Source organism: Pseudophryne corroboree, chromosome 7, assembly GCF_028390025.1.
Source record: "Pseudophryne corroboree isolate aPseCor3 chromosome 7, aPseCor3.hap2, whole genome shotgun sequence".
NCBI classification, from domain to species: Eukaryota; Metazoa; Chordata; class Amphibia; order Anura; family Myobatrachidae; genus Pseudophryne; species Pseudophryne corroboree.
Genome location: NC_086450.1, coordinates 485,868,937 through 485,887,932, shown reverse-complemented (window position 1 = coordinate 485,887,932; position 18,996 = coordinate 485,868,937). Strand labels below are relative to the sequence as shown.

Here is an 18,996-nt window from a genome sequence, read left to right as displayed (position 1 = left end):
AGACACTGCCAGCCTGAGTCAGGTCATTCCCCTCATCAGGCTTTTGCAGAAGAAGCTGGAGACATTGAAGGAGAAGCTAAAATAGAGCGATTCCGCTAGGCATGTGGGACTTGTGGATGGAGCCCTTAATTCGCTTAACCAGGATTCACGGGTGGTCAATCTGTTGAAATCAGAGCACTACATTTTGGCCACCGTGCTCGATCCTAGATTTAAATCCTACGTTGTATCTCTCTTTCCGGCAGACACAAGTCTGCAGAGGTTCAAAGACCTGTTGGTGAGAAAATTGTCAAGTCAAGCGGAACGTGACCTGTCAACATCTCCTCCTTCACATTCGCCCGCAACTGGGGGTGCGAGGAAAAGGCTAAGAATTCCGAGCCCACCCGCTGGCGGTGATGCAGGGCAGTCTGGAGCGACTGCTGATGCTGACATCTGGTCCGGACTGAAGGACCTGCCAACGATTACCGACATGTCGACTACTGTCAATTCATATGATTCTGTCACCATTGAAAGAATGGTGGAGGATTATATGAGTGACCGCATCCAAGTAGGCACGTCAGACAGTCCGTACGTATACTGGCAGGAAAAAGAGGCAATTTGGAGGCCCTTGCACAAACTGGCTTTATTCTACCTAAGTTGCCCTCCCTCCAGTGTGTACTCCGAAAGAGTGTTTAGTGCCGCCGCTCACCTTGTCAGCAATCGGCATACGAGGTTACTTTCAGAAAATGTGGAGAAGATGATGTTCATCAAAATTAATTATAATCAATTCCTCTGTGGAGACATTCACCAGCAGCAATTGCCTCCACAAAGTACACAGGGACCTGAGATGGTGGATTCCAGTGGGGACGAACTAATAATCTGTGAGGAGGGGGATGTACACAGTGAAAGGGGTGAGGAATCGGAGGATGATGATGAGGTGGACAACTTGCCTCTGTAGAGCCAGTTTGTGCAAGGAAAGATTGCTTCTTTTTTTGGTGGGTGCCCAAACCAACCATTCATTTCAGTCACAGTCGTGTGGCAGACCCTGTCGCTGAAATGATGGGTTGGTTAAAGTGTGCATGTCCTGTTTATACAACATAAGGGTGGGTGGGAGGGCCCAAGGACAATTCCATCTTGCACCTCTTTTTTCTTTCATTTTTCTTTGCATCATGTGCTGTTTGGGGACAATTTTTTTGAAGTGCCATCCAGCCTGACACTGCAGTGCCACTCCTAGATGGGCCAGGTGTTTGTGTCGGCCACTTGTGTCGCTTAGCTTAGCCATCCAGCGACCTCGGTGCAAATTTTAGGACTAAAAATAATATTGTGAGGTGTGAGGTGTTCAGAATAGACTGGAAATGAGTGGAAATTATGGCTATTGAGGTTAATAATACTATGGGATCAAAATGAGCCCCAAATTCTATTATTTAAGCTGTTTTTTAGTTGTTGTTTTTTTAAAACACCTGAATCCAAAACACACCCGAATCCGACAAAAAAATTTCTGTGAGGTTTTGCCAAAATGCTTCCGAATCCAAAACACAGCCGCAGAACTGAATCCAAAACCAAAACACAAAACCCGAAAAATGTCAGGTGCACATCACTAATAAACATAAATTTGAGAAGTTGCAGATGAAGTGGAAAGGTCTTGCAGCTTTCCTAACACAGAGATAAGTTATAAGTGGACAGAGAGGGTGGTTTTTGCAAACACATGCGACCAATTATCTTAATTTCTATTAGCAGACAGGTTCAGGTACGGTTACAGGCAATTTTTTATTGTACTGAAGGGATATTAGGGGGAGAAAAAGCACCCTCCCCCCCTTTCTAGCACCTGATGTATAATTATCTCCAGGAATGATTGAGTAGCTACCATTGTTTGTCTGTAAGTTATAAGTGTCCAGGTCACTCAGATTGAAGTAGTTGATGAGTAGAGTAAAGGGGAGTACTCACGGGAGAGATGTGTGCTGAGCAAACCACTCGGCACACATCTCTCTCCCCCGCTCAGCACAGCGCGATGTGCTGAGCGAGGGTTGACGATGACGAGGGAACGCTCACTTCACACAGCGCTGAAGTGAGCTACCAGCTAGATCTAGCACCGGTGATAGCGATCGCTGGGGGTCATACACATGGCAGATCCGTGCTTAAAATCTAAGCAATCTAGTCAGATTGCTTAGATTTTAAGCACAGATCTCTCCGTGTGTACCCCCATTAAGTGGACTCACATTTGTTTGGAAGCAGTCCTTCAGTGTTCCAGATTGCGGGTAGATTGTTTTCCTTCTGTTTTCCTTCGGTTTAACACAGATGTAATGTCATAATTATGTTAAAATTTTAGCTATCATTTTAATTAATGTCCTTCAAATTAATGGACACCACAAGCCTCTGTATCAGCACAAGCCTCCCTAATGTTCTTTAAAAAAATTATTATTATTATTATTATTATTACTACTACCTCTTAACTGGCATGGTCAGATCATATGTGACCACACCGCCCCTCTGTGTTCCCCAGTTTTTGAAGAAGAGATCTGTTATGCATAATACATACTTGCCTACTTTTGAAAAAGCATTTCAGCAAGATTGTGAAGCTAACACCTATTACCGTGGACGTGTACCGCTACATCTGAGAGGCGTCATGAAAATGACTTACATCCAAATATAAATGAGCCCCAAAGTTAGTAAGATCTACTTGTTGAAGAAAAGACTCATATTTTGCAGGATGTGTTTGTGTATTGTGTTTTACAAGAGGTTCCATATACTGTAAGTGGCCACAAGAAACCTTTATACCACAAGAAACCTTTATACCACAATAAACCTTTAAAATGCATGTAGCCATAGGGATCATTGTGCCTTATAACCAATATAGGGAAATGGCACTGATGATACCATTTAAATCTATGTATCTTTGTTTTTTTGTTCAGGGGGATTGAGGGACCATTCAGGGAGTGAGGGAGATTGCTACTATTTCAGGGAGTCTCCTGCAGAATGAGGGAGGGTAGGCAACTATGACATAATATAATATTTTAATATTTTAAAAAATACTTTAAAAAAAATGCGATGAACGATTTTGAAAGGTAACGTTTGTCAGTTAAGTGGTTAAATTGACTCTAGGGCTGCACTTTGGAATTGTACAATTTCTAAAATGAAAGTGAAAGAATGTAGAGGCAGTTACTGCGTAGCCTGATGCATAATATAAATAGTTCTGAGCACAGGATATATATTATAAGACAGACGGAGAGAGAGCTAGGAGACATGGATCACAGACAGCTGAGAGACAACATCCGGACCTTCAGCCTCGGTGACTGCGCTCGGGGGAATCAGGGGTATAACCGGGTTCTCCTGCAGCTATTCGGTTATACAGGTCACGGGAAATCCTCTCTGATCAACTCTTGTATATACGCCCTGGAAGAGGACGGGGGATTCATCGAGCATGCTGAGGCTGGAGATCAAGATGGAGGAAAAACTATGATAAGAAAAGCCTATGAGCTCACCGGTAACATCACCATGGTGGACAACAGAGGGTACAATAGAATGGACGGCTTCCAGAGAGCTGAAGTTTATGCCCAACTGGGTAAGTGAGAGCTGGGACTATAATGACCATGTTATACTGTTATACACATTACTGCCGTCACTTGTACAGCTGCACTGCTTACATAGTACTATATCTGCTATATACTGTTCTAAGAGGGTAATTCAGAGTTGATCGCAGCAGCAAATTTGTTAGCAGTTCGGTAAAGCCATGTGCACTGCAGGTGGGGCACAATGAAAGAAGTATGAATCTTGTGAAATAGCTTTTACGTGTGGACTGGAGTAAAACGACAGGGGACGGTGGGGTGGGGGGGGCACCATGATAGGGAGGGGGAGGGTGATTAGGGTGCTAGGTATCTTTGCACATGCCTTATAGTGGTCTCACTACAAATGGCGTGGCCTCACATGATATGTGGGAGAGAGGGACAGAGACAGGGAGAGGGGGATATGGAGAAAGACAGTGAGCAGGTGTTAGAGAGGGAGAGAGAGAGAGAGACAGAGACTGAGGGGGGGGGGGGGAAACGGGAATAAGAGAGGGAGTAGCAAGAGGGGAAGAGATAGAGGAAGAGAGATAGGAGAGAGGGAAAGAGAGAGGGAAGGTGGAGAGAGAGAGAGAGAGGGGGGGGGGGGAGAGAAAGAGGAGTAACAGGAGGGGGGAAATGCAGGAAGATAGAGGGGAGAGGGAGGGCAAAAGAGAGAGAGAGGGGGTGGAGAGAGGGAGGGGGAGGGAGAGAGGTGGTGGAGTGAGAGAGAGAGGGAGTAGCAGGAGCGGGAGAGGTGGAGGAAGAAAGCAGGGAGACGGAGGGCAAGAGAGAGAGAGGTGGAGGAGAGAGAGAGAGAGGAAGGGACAGAGAGAGAGAGTAACAGGAGAGGGGAAGGTAAGGGAAAAGAGAGGGGAGAGGGAGGGCAAGAGAGAGAGGGGTGGAGAGAGAGATGGGGAGGGAGAGAGAGAGAGAGAGAAATAGGGAGTAACAGTAGGGGGAGATGGAGGAAGAGAGAGGGGAGAGTAGGGCAAGAGAGAGAGAGAGGGGGTGGAGAGAGAGAGAGAGTGGGAGAGAGAGAGGTAGAGAGTTGGTGAAGTGAGAGAGAAAGGGAGTAGCAGTAGTGGTAGAGATGGAGGAAGAGAGCAGGGAGACGGAGGGCAAGAGAGAGAGAGGGGGTGGAGAGAGAGAGGGGGAGGGAGGGAGAGAGGGGGTTGAGAGAGAGGGAGAGAGAGAGGGAGTAGCGGGAGAGATGGAGGAAGAGAGAGGGAGGGAAAGAGAGAGAGAGAGTGCATGCTGTGAGAGAACTGACCTTCACCCAGCAACCAATCCAGGGATACGGTCATTATGTCGACAACACTTAGGTTGACACTCAGACAGTCATTAGGTCGACCACTATTGGTCGACAAGCATTAGGTAGACATGGTCACTAGATCGAGATGTACTAAGTCGACATGGAAAAAGATCAACATGAGTTTTTCACTTTTCTTTATATTTTTTACTTTTTCATACTTTACCATCCACGTGGACTACAACTGGGAATAGTCACCTGTGCCGAGCGCTGCGGTAGCGGAGTGAGGAACCTTGCCCAAAGCATGGCGAGCAAAGCGAGGGGACACGGCGCACTAATTGGAGTTCCTGGTCACTTTATGAAGAAAATGACACCAAAAAAAGAAAAAAAAAACTCATGTCGACCTTTTTTCCATGTCAACCTAATGACTGTCGACCTAAGTGTGATTTATCTGGTGTTCTAGAGGATTGTCAGCACAGCCGGGCCTCTGACTCTAGTAACCTGTCTGGTTTGATAATTCTCTCTGAGAACAGTGATATAGGGAAATATAATTAGTCTCTGGGGTTCTGCAGGATTGATGGCATGGGCAGATAACGGAATTGTATAACCTGTCTGATTGGATAATTATTACTATCTGCTGAGTCATTTACATAGGTGGATCCAGGCTGGGGGGGGGGGGGGGGGGAGGGCACCCGGGCCCGTGCTTCCCCTTGTTGTTTCTGACTTCTTCTTGTTTTTCAAAAGGAGTACAGCAGCAGCACTACTGTTACTTCCATCAGTCAGGTATGACAAAAGAGCCGGCAGGCACTAGGACCCGCCACGGCTCTAACAGCAAGTCCATGTGTTAACCAATGGGGAGGCTGGAGCTCCCTCTGCTCACACCGCAACCTACCTCCCCCACTGCCAGCCGGCCAGAGTCCAGCCCGGGCGCGGGGTTCAAATGCCAGCATGGAGTAAGACTGTTATACCCCTTTCACATCGCACAAATAACCCGGTATCGACACGGCATATTGCCGTGTCGACCCGGGTCAGTGTGCGATGTGAAAGCACACTGGCTGAATTAGCGGGTCACCTTCCTCCTCCACTTCCTTTACCACCATGCTAGGTGCAGTCACACTCAGCCTCAGCTGTGAGAAGGCGGCCAGTGTGATTGTGACAGGGCTGTCCTGCAGATGTCTTATGCTGTGTGAGTGTGACAGGGCTGTCCTGCAGATGTCTTATGCTGTGTGAGTGTGACAGGGCTGTCCTGCAGATGTCTTATGCTGTGTGACTGTGACAGGGCTGTCCTGCAGATGTCTTATGCTGTGTGAGTGTGACAGGGCTGTCCAGCAGATGTCTTATGCTGTGTGATGTGACAGGCCTGTCCTGCAGATGTCTTATGCTGTGTGATTATGACAGGGCTGTCCTGCAGATGTCTTATGCTGTGTGACTGAGACAGGGCTGTCCTGCAGATGTCTTATGTTGTGTGACTGTGACAGGGCTGTCCTGCAGATGTCTTATGCTGTGTGAGTGTGACAGGGCTGTCCAGCAGATGTCTTATGCTGTGTGACTGTGACAGGGCTGTCCTGCAGATGTATTATGCTGTGTGAGTGTGACAGGGCTGTCCAGCAGATGTCTTATGCTGTGTGATGTGACAGGGCTGTCCAGCAGATGTCTTATGCTGTGTGATGTGACAGGGCTGTCATGCAGATGTCTTATGCTGTGTGAGTGTGACAGGGCTGTCCTGCAGGGCTGTCCTGCAGATGTCTTATGCTGTGTGACTGTGACAGGGCTGTCCTGCAGATGTCTTATGCTGTGTGATGTGACAGGGCTGTCCTGCAGATGTCTTATGCTGTGTGATGTGACAGGGCTGTCCTGCAGATGTCTTATTCTGTGTGACTGTGACAGGGCTGTCCTGCAGATGTCTTATGCTGTGTGATGTGACAGGGCTGTCCTGCAGATGTCTTATGCTGTGTGAGTGTGACAGGGCTGTCCTGCAGATGTCTTATGCTGTGTGAGTGTGACAGGGCTGTCCTGCTGATGTCTTATGCAGACTTGCCTACTCTCCCGGAATGGCTGGGAGGCTCCCGAAAATCGGGTGACCCTCCCGGCCCCCCGGAAGAGCAGACAAGTCTCCCAGTCACAGGGGTCCCCCCTCTGCCCGGCCGCCCACTTAGCGAGTAAAGTGGGCGGTCCGGGCAGGCGATGACGCGATTCTTGTTGAATCGCGTCATCATAGTCACGCCCCCTGCTGTATAATGCCTGCAATAGCGGCATTACACAGCGGGGGCGGGGCTTACACGGGACGATCCCGTAGTCACGCCCCTGGTCCACCTTTGACACGCCCCCAGCCCGCCTATGCCACACCTCCGGCCCGCCCCCCTCTGCAAGTACAGCGCAGCCGGACCCCCTGCCGCACCGACCTGGCTGCTCTCTCCCGGAGAGAGCAGCCAAAAAGTCGGTAAGTATGGTCTTATGCTGTGTGACTGTGACAGGGCTGTCCTGCAGATGTCTTATGCTGTGTGACTGTGACAGGGCTGTCCTGCAGATGTCTTATGCTGTGTGACTGTGACACGGCTGTCCTGCAGATGTCTTATGCTGTGTGATGTGACAGGGTTGTCCTGCCGATGTCTTATACTCTGTGACTGTGACAGGGCTGTCCTGCAGATGTCTTATGCTGTGTGACTGTGACAGGGCTGTCCTGCAGATGTCTTATGCTGTGTGATTGTGACAGGGCTGTCCTGCAGATGTCTTATGCTGTGTGATGTGACAGGGCTGTCCTGCAGATGTCTTATGCTGTGTGATAGTGACAGGGCTGTCCTGCAGATGTCTTATGCTGTGTGATTGTGACAGGGCTGTCCTGCAGATGTCTTATGCTGTGTGATGTGACAGGGCTGTCCTGCAGATGTCTTATGCTGTGTGATAGTGACAGGGCTGTCCTGCAGATGTCTTATGCTGTGTGACAGGACTGTCCTGCAGATGTCTTATGCTGTGTGACTGTGACAGGGCTGTCCTGCAGATGTCTTATGCTGTGTGAGTGTGACAGGGCTGTCCTGCAGAGGTCTTATGCTGTGTGATAGTGACAGGGCTGTCCTGCAGATGTCTTATGCTGTGTGAGTGTGACAGGGCTGTCCTGCAGATGTCTTATGTTGTGTGAGTGTGACAGGGCTGTCCTGCAGATGTCTTATGCTGTGTGATGTGACAGGGCTGTCCTGCAGATGTCTTATGCTGTGTGATGTGACAGGGCTGTCCTGCAGATGTCTTATGCTGTGTGATGTGACAGGGCTGTCCTGCAGATGTCTTATGCTGTGTGATGTGACAGGGCTGTCCTGCAGATGTCTTATGCTGTGTGACTGTGACAGGGCTGTCCTGCAGATGTCTTATGCCGTGTGACTGTGACAGGGCTGTCCTGCAGATGTCTTATGCTGTGTGACTGTGACAGGGCTGTCCTGCAGATGTCTTATGCTGTGTGATGTGACAGGGCTGTCCTGCAGATGTCTTATGCTGTGTGACTGTGACAGAGCTGTCCTGCAGATGTCTTATGTTGTGTGAGTGTGACAGGGCTGTCCTGCAGATGTCTTATGCTGTGTGATGTGACAGGGCTGTCCTGCAGATGTCTTATGCTGTGTGACTGTGACAGGGCTGTCCTGCAGATGTCTTATGCTGTGTGATGTGACAAGGCTGTCTTGCAGATGTCTTATGCTGTGTGACTGTGACAGGGCTGTCCTGTAGATGTCTTATGCTGTGTGAGTGTGACAGGGCTGTCCTGCAGGTGTCTTATGCTGTGTGATGTGACAGGGCTGTCCTGCAGATGTCTTATGCTGTGTGACTGTGACAGAGCTGTCCTGCAGATGTCTTATGTTGTGTGAGTGTGACAGGGCTGTCCTGCAGATGTCTTATGCTGTGTGATGTGACAGGGCTGTCCTGCAGATGTCTTATGCTGTGTGACTGTGACAGGGCTGTCCTGCAGATGTCTTATGCTGTGTGATGTGACAAGGCTGTCTTGCAGATGTCTTATGCTGTGTGACTGTGTGACAGGGCTGTCCTGCAGTTGTCTTATGCTGTGTGATGTGACAGGGCTGTCCTGCAGATGTCTTATGCCGTGTGACTGTGACAGGGCTGTCCTGCAGATGTCTTATGCTGTGTGAGTGTGACAGGGCTGTCCTGCAGATGTCTTATGCTGTGTGACTGTGACAGGGCTGTCCTGCAGATGTCTTATGCTGTGTGAGTGTGACAGGGCTGTCCTGCTGATGTCTTATGCTCTGTGAGTGTGACAGGGCTATCCTGCAGATGTCTTATGCTGTGTGACTGTGACAGGGCTGTCCTGCAGATGTCATATGCTGTGTGACTGTGACAGGGCTGTCCTGCAGATGTCTAATGCTGTGTGACTGTGACAGGGCTGTCCTGCAGGTGTCTTATGCTGTGTGAGTGTGACAGGGCTGTCCTGCAAATGTCTTATGCTGTGTGACTGTGACAGGGCTGTCCTGCAGATGTCTTATGCTGTGTGACTGTGACAGGGCTGTCCTGCAGATGTATTATGCTGTGTGACTGTGACAGGGCTGTCCTGCAGATGTCTTATGCCGTGTGAGTGTGACAGGGCTGTCCTGCAGATGTCTTATGCTGTGTGAGTGTGACAGGGCTGTCCTGCAGATGTCTTATGCTGTGTGAGTGTGACAGGGCTGTCCTGCAGATGTCTTATGCTGTGTGACTGTGACAGGGCTGTCCTGCAGATGCCTTATGCTGTGTGACTGTGACAGGGCTGTCCTGCAGATGTCTTATGCTGTGTGACTGTGACAGGGCTGTCCTGCAGGTGTCTTATGCTGTGTGATGTGACAGGGCTGTCCTGCAGATGTCTTATGCTGTGTGAGTGTGACAGGGCTGTCCTGCAGATGTCTTATGCTGTGTGAGTGTGACAGGGCTGCCCTGAAGATGTCTTATGCTGTGTGATGTGACATGGCTGTCCTGCAGATGTCTTATGCTGTGTGATGTGACAGGGCTGTCCTGCAGATGTCTTATGCTGTGTGACTGTGACAGGGCTGTCCTGCAGATGTCTTATGCTGTGTGACTGTGACAGGGCTGTCCTGCAGATGTCTTATGCTGTGTGATGTGACAGGGCTGTCCTGCAGATGTCTTATGCTGTGTGATGTGACAGGGCTGTTCTGCAGATGTCTTATGCTGTGTGATTGTGACAGGGCTGTCCTGCAGATGTCTTATGCTGTGTGATTGTGACAGGGCTGTCCTGCAGATGTCTTATGCTGTGTGACTGTGACAGGGCTGTCCTGTAGATGTCTTATGCTGTGTGACTGTGACAGGGCTGTCCTGCAGATGTCTTATGCTGTGTGATGTGACAGGGCTGTCCTGCAGATGTCTTATGCTGTGTAAGTGTGACAGGGCTATCCTGCAGATGTCTAATGCTGTGTGACTGTGACAGGGCTGTCCTGCAGATGTCTTATGCTGTGTGAGTGTGACAGGGCTGCCCTGCAGATGTCTTATGCTGTGTGACTGTGACAGGGCTGTCCTGCAGATGTCTTATGCTGTGTGATGTGACAGGGCTGTCCTGCAGATGTCTTATGCTGTGTGACAGGACTGTCCTGCAGATGTCTTATGCTGTGTGACTGTGACAGGGCTGTCCTGCAGAGGTCTTATGCTGTGTGATAGTGACAGGGCTGTCCTGCAGATGTCTTATGCTGTGTGAGTGTGACAGGGCTGTCCTGCAGATGTCTTATGTTGTGTGAGTGTGACAGGGCTGTCCTGCAGATGTCTTATGCTGTGTGATGTGACAGGGCTGTCCTGCAGATGTCTTATGTTGTGTGAGTGTGACAGGGCTGTCCTGCAGATGTCTTATGCTGTGTGATGTGACAGGATTGTCCTGCAGATGTCTTATGCTGTGTGATTGTGACAGGATTGTCCTGCAGATGTCTTATGCTGCTTGTTGGAGATCCAGCTGGCTGCTTCTGCTAATCACAGATGGGGGCAGTTCATGTCCTGCAGTCTGAGTCTCAGTGCAGTGCCCAAAACAAGGTATGCTGCACCTACCACCACCAACTAAACACTATAATAATTATATTGTGCTGGGGTGCCTTCCAGGCTCCCATACCTAATGGAACAGGTGACCAACAATTCAAGGCCCAATCAGCCTTTTCATCAGGGTGATACATTGGCAATAAACCAGGATGCGCTCCTACAGCCAATCATTACCTGATGGCGTATTCTGTGAGGCCACGCCCCCGGTGATACCACACCCCTTATCTGTGAGCACGCGTGCCTTAGGTGCATGTAAATATAACTATTACCGTTCCCCTATCATGGTGTCCCCCCCTTTCATTTTCTTATGGATCCGCACCTGGTAATTTACACCTAACCCCATCCTGAGTTTACACCTTATATCACAGACATGGGAATATTTGTACTATGGCCCTCATTCCGAGTTGTTCGCTCGCAAGGCGATTTTAGCAGAGTTACACACGCTAAGCCGCCGCCTACTGGGAGTGTATCTTAGCTTCTTAAATGTGCGACCGATGTATGCGCAATATTGCGATCACAAACGAGTTAGCAGTTTTTGAGTAGCTTCAGACTTACTCTGCCTGTGCGATCAGTTCAGTGCTTTTCGTTCCTGGCTGACGTCATAAACACACCCAGCGTTCGCCCAGGCACACCCACCGTTTCCCCGGCCACTCCTGCGTTTTTTCCGGAAACGGTAGCGATTCCAGCCACACGCCCCTAAAACGCCGTGCATCCGCCCAGTAACACCCATTTCCTGTCAATCACAATGCGATCGTCGGAGCGAAGAAAAAGCCGTGAGTAAACTTACTTTCTTCATAGTAAAATTACTTGGCGCAGTCGCAGTGCGAACATTGCGCATGCGCATTAAGAGAATTCTCACTGCGATGCGATGAAAAACTCCGAGCGAACAACTCGGAATGAGGGCCTATATACTGTATGTAGGGCAAAATGTAGGGGGTAATTCAGACCCCTTCCTGTCGATCCCCTTGTGTTCGCCAGTGTGATGTGATTTTTCGCACAATCCTGTCGCTGACCGGCGCTCCCCGTCACAGCGGACCATTGCGCCTGCACCTTGCGGTGCATATGCATGCGCAGTTCAGACCGAAAACGCACAGCAGCGGTCATGTCTGAATTACCCCCGTACTGCAGTATGATTTTGCAGAAATGTGCGAGTTTAGCACTAAACTGGCACATTTTGCAAAGTCGACCAATGTAATGGGATGCGGAAATATGCAAAATCGCATTATTCCTGCAGTCTAAAAAATTACAAAACTCGCATCTAGATGTTTTGCCATTGCAAACATACAACTCGGGCAATGTAATAGGATGCGAGTTTACAACTAGCACCTAAAATATTACCAAAAAATCGCCAATATATAGACCAGCTTCTGGCTGGCGAGATTGGCAGAAGCATCAGTGAGATCCGTACATGTCTCTGTGTGTGAAAGTAAAGAAAGTTTAAAATTTTTTAAAAAAAACTGATATGCAGGTCCCCCCAAAAGCTAGTCACCCCTGGCCAAGATTCCCTGGGGGAGTAGGGACCCCTAAAATAAAGGGGTTCCCCCTCTTCAGGCAAACAATGGCCAGAGATGAAGCCCGAGGCTGTCCCTGGCACCCCTGGGCTGTGGTTGCCAGGCTGATAGCCATTGTGTTTGTAAAAAATTATATTGTCTTTTGCTGTGGAACTACAAGTCCTAGCAAGCCTCCCCAGCATACTGGTACTTGGAGAACCACAGGTACCAGCATGTGGGACATTAAAGGGTACACTGGTATTTGTAGTTCCGCAGTAAAGGAAATATAAAAAAACACAGGACACATTATGAAAGTACTGAAAAATGTTATTTAAACATACATGCACACTTACACACTCACATATACTTACCTAGTGTCCCACGGAGCCCCTCGGTCCCCTTGTCAAGTCCACGGGTACCTGTAAATAAAAATGTTATACTCACCTAATCCTGTGTAGATCGGTCCTCTTCATGCCAAGTAGGCATCCCAGGGGTTAAAAACAACAAACCACCGCTAACCCGATCCAGCGGACAGGTAGAAGTGCATGTTTACACATATACTTCTACTACGCAAATGGGGTCCTTCCACGAGACTAATATCAGGTGAGGCATGGCTAGAGGTCGGGAGGTTACTTTTGTTAGATTGACCATGTTTTACATTCCTATTGTGAGGAATGTGAGCAAGCCGGCAAGCACGTCTTTTACATAAACAGAAGATTCATTCAGAAATCACCGGCATCCACACTATAATAGAGATAAGAGATACACTCCTCCATGTTACTTACTGTGCTGAGCGTCAGCAGCAGCAGCGCAGCATAGCTCCAGCCCAGAACACGGAAGGTGCGGAGAAGAGCGCACACACACAGGGGAAGAGACTCAGACTGGCCAGCGCAGCTCTGCTCGCTGCGATGCATAATAGAAGCGGTGCGTCCGGCAGAGAAGGAGTAGGGCGCAACGCTACTATTTTACATTACAGCGGCCAGCGGCGGACAAATGGTGTGATTGCAGATGGTGCGCCCACAGGGCAAATGCGCTGTGTGCTCAGCACCGTCCGCACACACCTAGTTACGGCTCTGGCAACTCGCATTACAAGGTCCGAATTTAACCGCTAGGTTTCAGGTCTGTTTTTTTCGCCAGACCTCGCATGCAGGTTAAGTGTTTTACTTAAAACTCGCACTGCATTACATTTGAGAGTTGCGCCGCCAACTCGCACCTTCTCAGAGTGCAGGAAGGTGCGAGTTGGAATGTGTGAAAAACATTGCACTCCATTAAATCCTGCCCACTGTGTGACAATACCATCCAATTCCATAAACCTTAGAATATCCTAATAGAGATATAGGCTGGCGTTGAATAATTCCATTATCTACACACACTCCCGCATATATATATGCATTGTATACTAATTACTATATTTCTCTAAGTGTAAATAACACACAGTGAGCCTTTGGTTTTAATTCACATTTCTGTTCTTTTTTTACACAGTTTGTATGTAAGTGTTTCTATGTATTCTGTCCTTTAATCATATTTCACTGGATATATTTTATTGAGATTTACTAAAAGTTATATTTTATATACAATTTGGGCCTAATTCAGACCTGATCGGTGCTGTGTGATTTCGACGGGTGTCTTAGGCTCACGATCGCGGTCGCTGGGTGAGAAGGGGCGGGATGGTGGCGTTAAGCCACTGTTTACGGGACGTGGTCCGAGCAATGCAGGTGTGCCCGGACCGTTGCAAGGACAGGCCGCGGCGACTACATGACATCACACGCAGCCGCTGCGACCCGAGCAGCGACGCCTATCTCCCGGCCAGTGCACAGGAGCTGCGCTGGCCGGGAGCTATTCTTCCAGTACAAAAGCATTGCTGTTGGGCGATGCTTTTGTACTGTTGCGACGGGGCAGGGACTGACATGCGGGCGGACTAGCCCTGTGCTGGGCGTCCCCCCACATGTCAGGGAAGCTGATCGTAGATGTGCTAAATTTAGCACATCTATGACCAGGTCTGAATTACCCCCTTTGTGCGCCATATTGTACAATCCTTTTTCTCAACGTCTGGTATATGCATATTTATTCCGAGTGTATAGGAGTGACCCAGATGTCAGGGGCAAGCTGCTGAAACCCAACACAACTCCTCAATTCCCAGTATCTGCCATATTCTCTCTCTCATTAGGTTCAGCACTCTTCCAGCATAACGTTGGGATTCACAGAATTATGAAGACGAGGTGGGGCCAAAATGATGCAATTAGGATAGAATTGTGTTATATTTGCTCCGGTCCCTCCACGTAGACCAATGACTTGCGGCGCAAGTGTAAAGGGGGCATTTTGGGTAGAGAACAACCCCCCCCTTGTGCACCACAGCAATGAGTGTTGTGGCTTGATAGTTGGTGGTAGACGTGAAGCCGGTGTTTCCTAGCACTGGGGAAATGATTACGATCAGGTGAGCTTTGGTCTTACAGGTAAATGCCACCTCAGTATGTTTGTTTGTGTTTTTGCCAGGAAACTTCATCCCTGTAGGTGAGAAGGTGGTTTGGAGAGATAATTACACTGATATGATGATAGAAGTGGAGCGATCTGACATGGACCCAAATTGCACAGACTTCATTGTTCCTGTGTTGGTTTATAGGTAAGTGACTTGTTACCTTTTGACTTTATAGGGTCAGGTCAGTGCAGTGTGATGACACTCGGCTGTTCACACGTCACACATTTACAGTAGGCTGGCTGTACAGGGCAGGTTTTCCTGCACACCTCTATGAGAAAGTACAAGGTGCCCGGGTGAGACACTTTTATTACATTAGTATTTTGACTTAGACACATCCAGGTGACCTGATCATTAGCCGTCCACTGAACCACCATCTGTAATACATTCCCCAGCTCTCTACCCATCACAGTGATCCAAGTTATGAGTGGTCAGTAACTGGGTGGTATTCAGTATGCCGGCGGCCGGAATCCCGGCGCTTCGTGTACCGGCGCCAGAATTCCGACCGCCGGCATGCCGACAACTATTCTCCCTCTTGGGGGTCCACGACCCCCCAGGAGGTAGAATAAATAGCATGGCGCAAGTAGCGCCCCACCGTGCCTGCAGCATGGCAAGCCAAGGAGCCTGCAAGGGGCTCATTTGCGCTCACCCAGCTGTCCCCGCCGCCGGCATACCGTACTTCAGCCCAGTGACTGACCTGATCACCACTCACTTTCCTCTCTCAGAGTAGGTCTTCTCATACACTGACAGGAGGGAGTGACTGAGCATCGGGTCTTTCTCTGACCGGTCACTTGATTCCCTCTTGCAGAGTCAGAGGATGACAAGTGACTGACCACTGGGAATATATTGTGGGTGGGTGTTGCTGAAATATAGACTGGTTACATTTTGTGGCATGTGGAGAAAGGTGCGGTGGTCTGAGTAGCATGTGGAGGCAGAAGGAGTGGTTTGAGTGGCACTTTGGGTGGACTGAGGTGCATATGGAGGGAGTTGTGTTGATCTGAGGGGTATATGGAGGGAGCAGTGTTGATCTGAGGGGTATATGGAGGGAGTTGTGTTGATCTGAGGGGCATATGAAGGCAGGTGGGGTGGTCACAGTGGCATGTGTTGTGATTTGGATGCAGGTGGGCTAGGCTTAATGGTGTGCGGAGGCAGGAGGGTATCATAAGGGGCATATGGAAACAGGTGGGTTAGTCTGGGTGGCATGTGAAAGCACGTGAGGAGGTCTGAGCAACATGTGGGGTTGGTCTAATTGACATATGGGGTCGTTAGAGTGGCATGTGTTGGGAATGTGGGGTAACTGAGTGCTATGTATAGGCACGTGAGGAGGTCTGGAAGGTATGTGGAGGCACATGAGAATGTCAGAGTTGCATGTGGATTAATCAAAGTGGCATATGTTGTGGCACTTGGGGAGAGGTGGGGTGGTCTGAGTGGCATGTAGGAAGGTAGGGTGGTCTGAGTAGTATGTGGAGGAAAGTGGGGTGGTCTGAGTGGCATGTGGAGGAAGGTGGGATGGTCTGAGTGGTATGTGGAGGAAAGTGGGTGGTCTGAGTGGCATGTGGAGGAAGCGGCGATGCCTTTGCACTTAAAGTGTAGCTCCCGACCAGCGCAGCTTTAGCGTGCTGGCCGGGAGCTACTTCTTCGCTCCACGGCCCGCAGCGGTTGCGTGTGACGTCACGCAGCCGACGTGGCCTGCCCCCCCAAAGGTCTGGCCATGCCTGCGTTGGCCGGACCACGCCCCCTAAACGGTGGCTTAATGCCACCGCCCAGCCCCCTCCCATCCAGCGAACGCCTCTGCCTCAGAGGCGATCGCTAGGCAATGACGGCTGCCATGCACGGGGTACTGCGGTGCCAGCACATGCTCAGCTCCAAACCCAATCGCTGCGCTGCGAGAAACTGCAGCGAGCGATTGGGTCGGAATGACCCGCAAAACACGAAAAGTGCCCGTCACACATCTCTATTACAAACAACTGTAAGTTCGCAATGTAAAAGCTTTTCCCTGCCACGGTGTAAATGAAATGATCTATTAAGTAATGTGACTACATGGCTGCAGCCTCATCTAATAGCACCAAAGGTCCTGATCCTGATCCACCTGTGGTTGCTTTTCCTTCCAGCTACACTACCCTGCTTACTTCTTTACCCTATAGTGATAATCCATCCATCTACAGTAAAAGTCCATGTATCTCCATGTGGAAGCCTGTCCTGCCAGTGGCGTCACTAGGGGGGGAGTGTGGGGATGTGGGCCACACTGGGTGACACCATCCGAAGGGGTTACACCAAAATAGCAGAGCTGCTCTGCTGTTTTGGTGTCAACCCCTTGGGTGGTGTCACTGGACAGTGGTGATGGATTATGCCTGTGTGCATCATCCACACTGTGCCCATGTGTCCGGAGAGGCTGGGGGCTGTGCAGTAGCCCCTGGGGCACTGGAAAGCCCCAAGCATCATGAAAACTGGGGTTCTACAAAACGTCATGCATCAGGGGTGTGGCTTTGCAAGAAGGAGATCACGCCTCCTTTCATGAGCACTTTTAGATCCACACATACGGAGTGCACAGCACCGGGTGACACCAATCCCATTGATACCACTGTGTACTGCCCACTGTGCATGGAAGTTAGCACTATTTTTGACAGAGATAAAGTGGACGGAGGTAAAGTGCCAACCAACCAGCTCCTGACTGTCATTATTCTCTTTATTTTCTAGTGCCAAGGCCGGACTTGCAGAAGGGGAAAAGCCAGAGGTGAAAATATTTATCAGTAACTGTATAAAAATGACAGGTAACTGAAAGCTTTTGAACGTTATAATGATATAATGATTGCATTGAAAATAGCCAACGTCACATAGACTGGTATCAATGGTGAGATGAGGCTTCAGAAACCTTCACTTACTAGTACTGGTCCTGATTCTGTTTGGGACAGAAAGTCCATTACGAATGCGGATATCTATTAAGGTCATGGATCTTATAGAGCTTCTCATGTATAATCTTCTACTGTATAATTAATGCCTGTCACATGAAAGAGTCAGAGCACTAAGGGGGGATTTACTAAAGGGTGGGTTTGGTGGCATTTCCAACTAGCCTTTCATTGCTGGTGGTTTTCATGTACAAACTCACATATTTACTATTCCATGGGTTTGAGAGTTGATTGAAACCCACCAGTGATGCCCGGAGGACTACAAATAGTCACATTGCCAGAAAAAAAAAACACCACAAAAATCTCCACAGCTACATTATCTGGCCAATCAGAAGGCGAGGACTCCCAATACACTGGTAATAAGGACAAGCATTATATATTGATGACAGAGGAAAGTAACATTAATACTCTCGTGGGTGCAATCTTATTATTAATATACTGGAGTGCAAAACTAAAATAAGATATATATGTTATTAGTTATATGAAAGGTGTATAATTAACAATTGTTAATTGGCTTGTTGTTGTTGTTGTTGTGGTAAATCTCACTCCACTCTGTGCTTCACCCTTTTGTTTTTTTTAGAGATGTGCGGCGGACACTTTTTGTGTTTTGTGTTTTGGTTTTGGATCTGGAGCCTCGCTCATGTTTTGTATCTGGATTGATTTTGCCAAAACCACCCTTTCGGGGTTTAGTTTTGGATTGGATGATTTTTTTTAAAAATCATAAAAAAAGCTAAAATCACAGAATTTGGGGGTAATTTTGATCCTAAATTCCACTCATTTCCAGTCTATTCTGAACACCTCACACCTCACAATATTGTTTTTAGGCCAAAAGGTTGCACCGATGTCGATGGATGGCTAAGCGACACAAGTGTGCGGCACAAACACCTGGCCCATCTAGGAGTGGCACTGCAGTGTCAGACAGGATGTCAGTTTTAAAAAGTAGGCCCCAAAGAGCACATAATGCAAAGAAAAAAAAGAAGTACAAGATGGAATTGTCCTTGGACCCTCCCACCCACCCTTATGTTGTTTACACAGGACATGCACAGTTTAATAAACCCATCATTTCAGCCACAGGTGGTCACTCTGCAAAAAGCTCGCCAAGTTCTCTGAATCATATCTAGCTACAAACATACAACCTCCATATTTGATGACTTTTCACATTATGAGAAGAGGCAAGAGGACAGTGTCAAGAAGGGGATTAAAAATTAGAGAGGCACACGCAATCAGGAACAACACACAGGCTTTCACCTCCACTCCTATATTGGTGTGGAACAGAAAGGACTTCAACCAAGCAAATATATATAATTGCCACATTACTGAACAAACTGAAAAACTAGGGACCAAAGCCTCCAAATTTGTA

The 18,996-nt window shown here is 48.7% G+C and overlaps 1 protein-coding gene across 1 annotated transcript in view; it reads left to right on the top strand.

Moving 5' to 3' along the window:
• Positions 1–3,118: 3,118 nt before the first annotated feature.
• LOC134945670 (uncharacterized) overlaps positions 3,119–18,996 on the top strand; it is a 42,043-nt gene continuing 26,165 nt past the window's right edge. Inside the window, exons 1-3 of the mRNA XM_063935111.1 lie at positions 3,119–3,535; positions 14,751–14,877; positions 17,428–17,501. Of these exons, the coding sequence (XP_063791181.1) occupies positions 3,148–3,535; positions 14,751–14,877; positions 17,428–17,501 (589 nt within the window). The 5' untranslated portion in view covers positions 3,119–3,147. The remainder of the gene's footprint in view (positions 3,536–14,750; positions 14,878–17,427; positions 17,502–18,996) is intronic.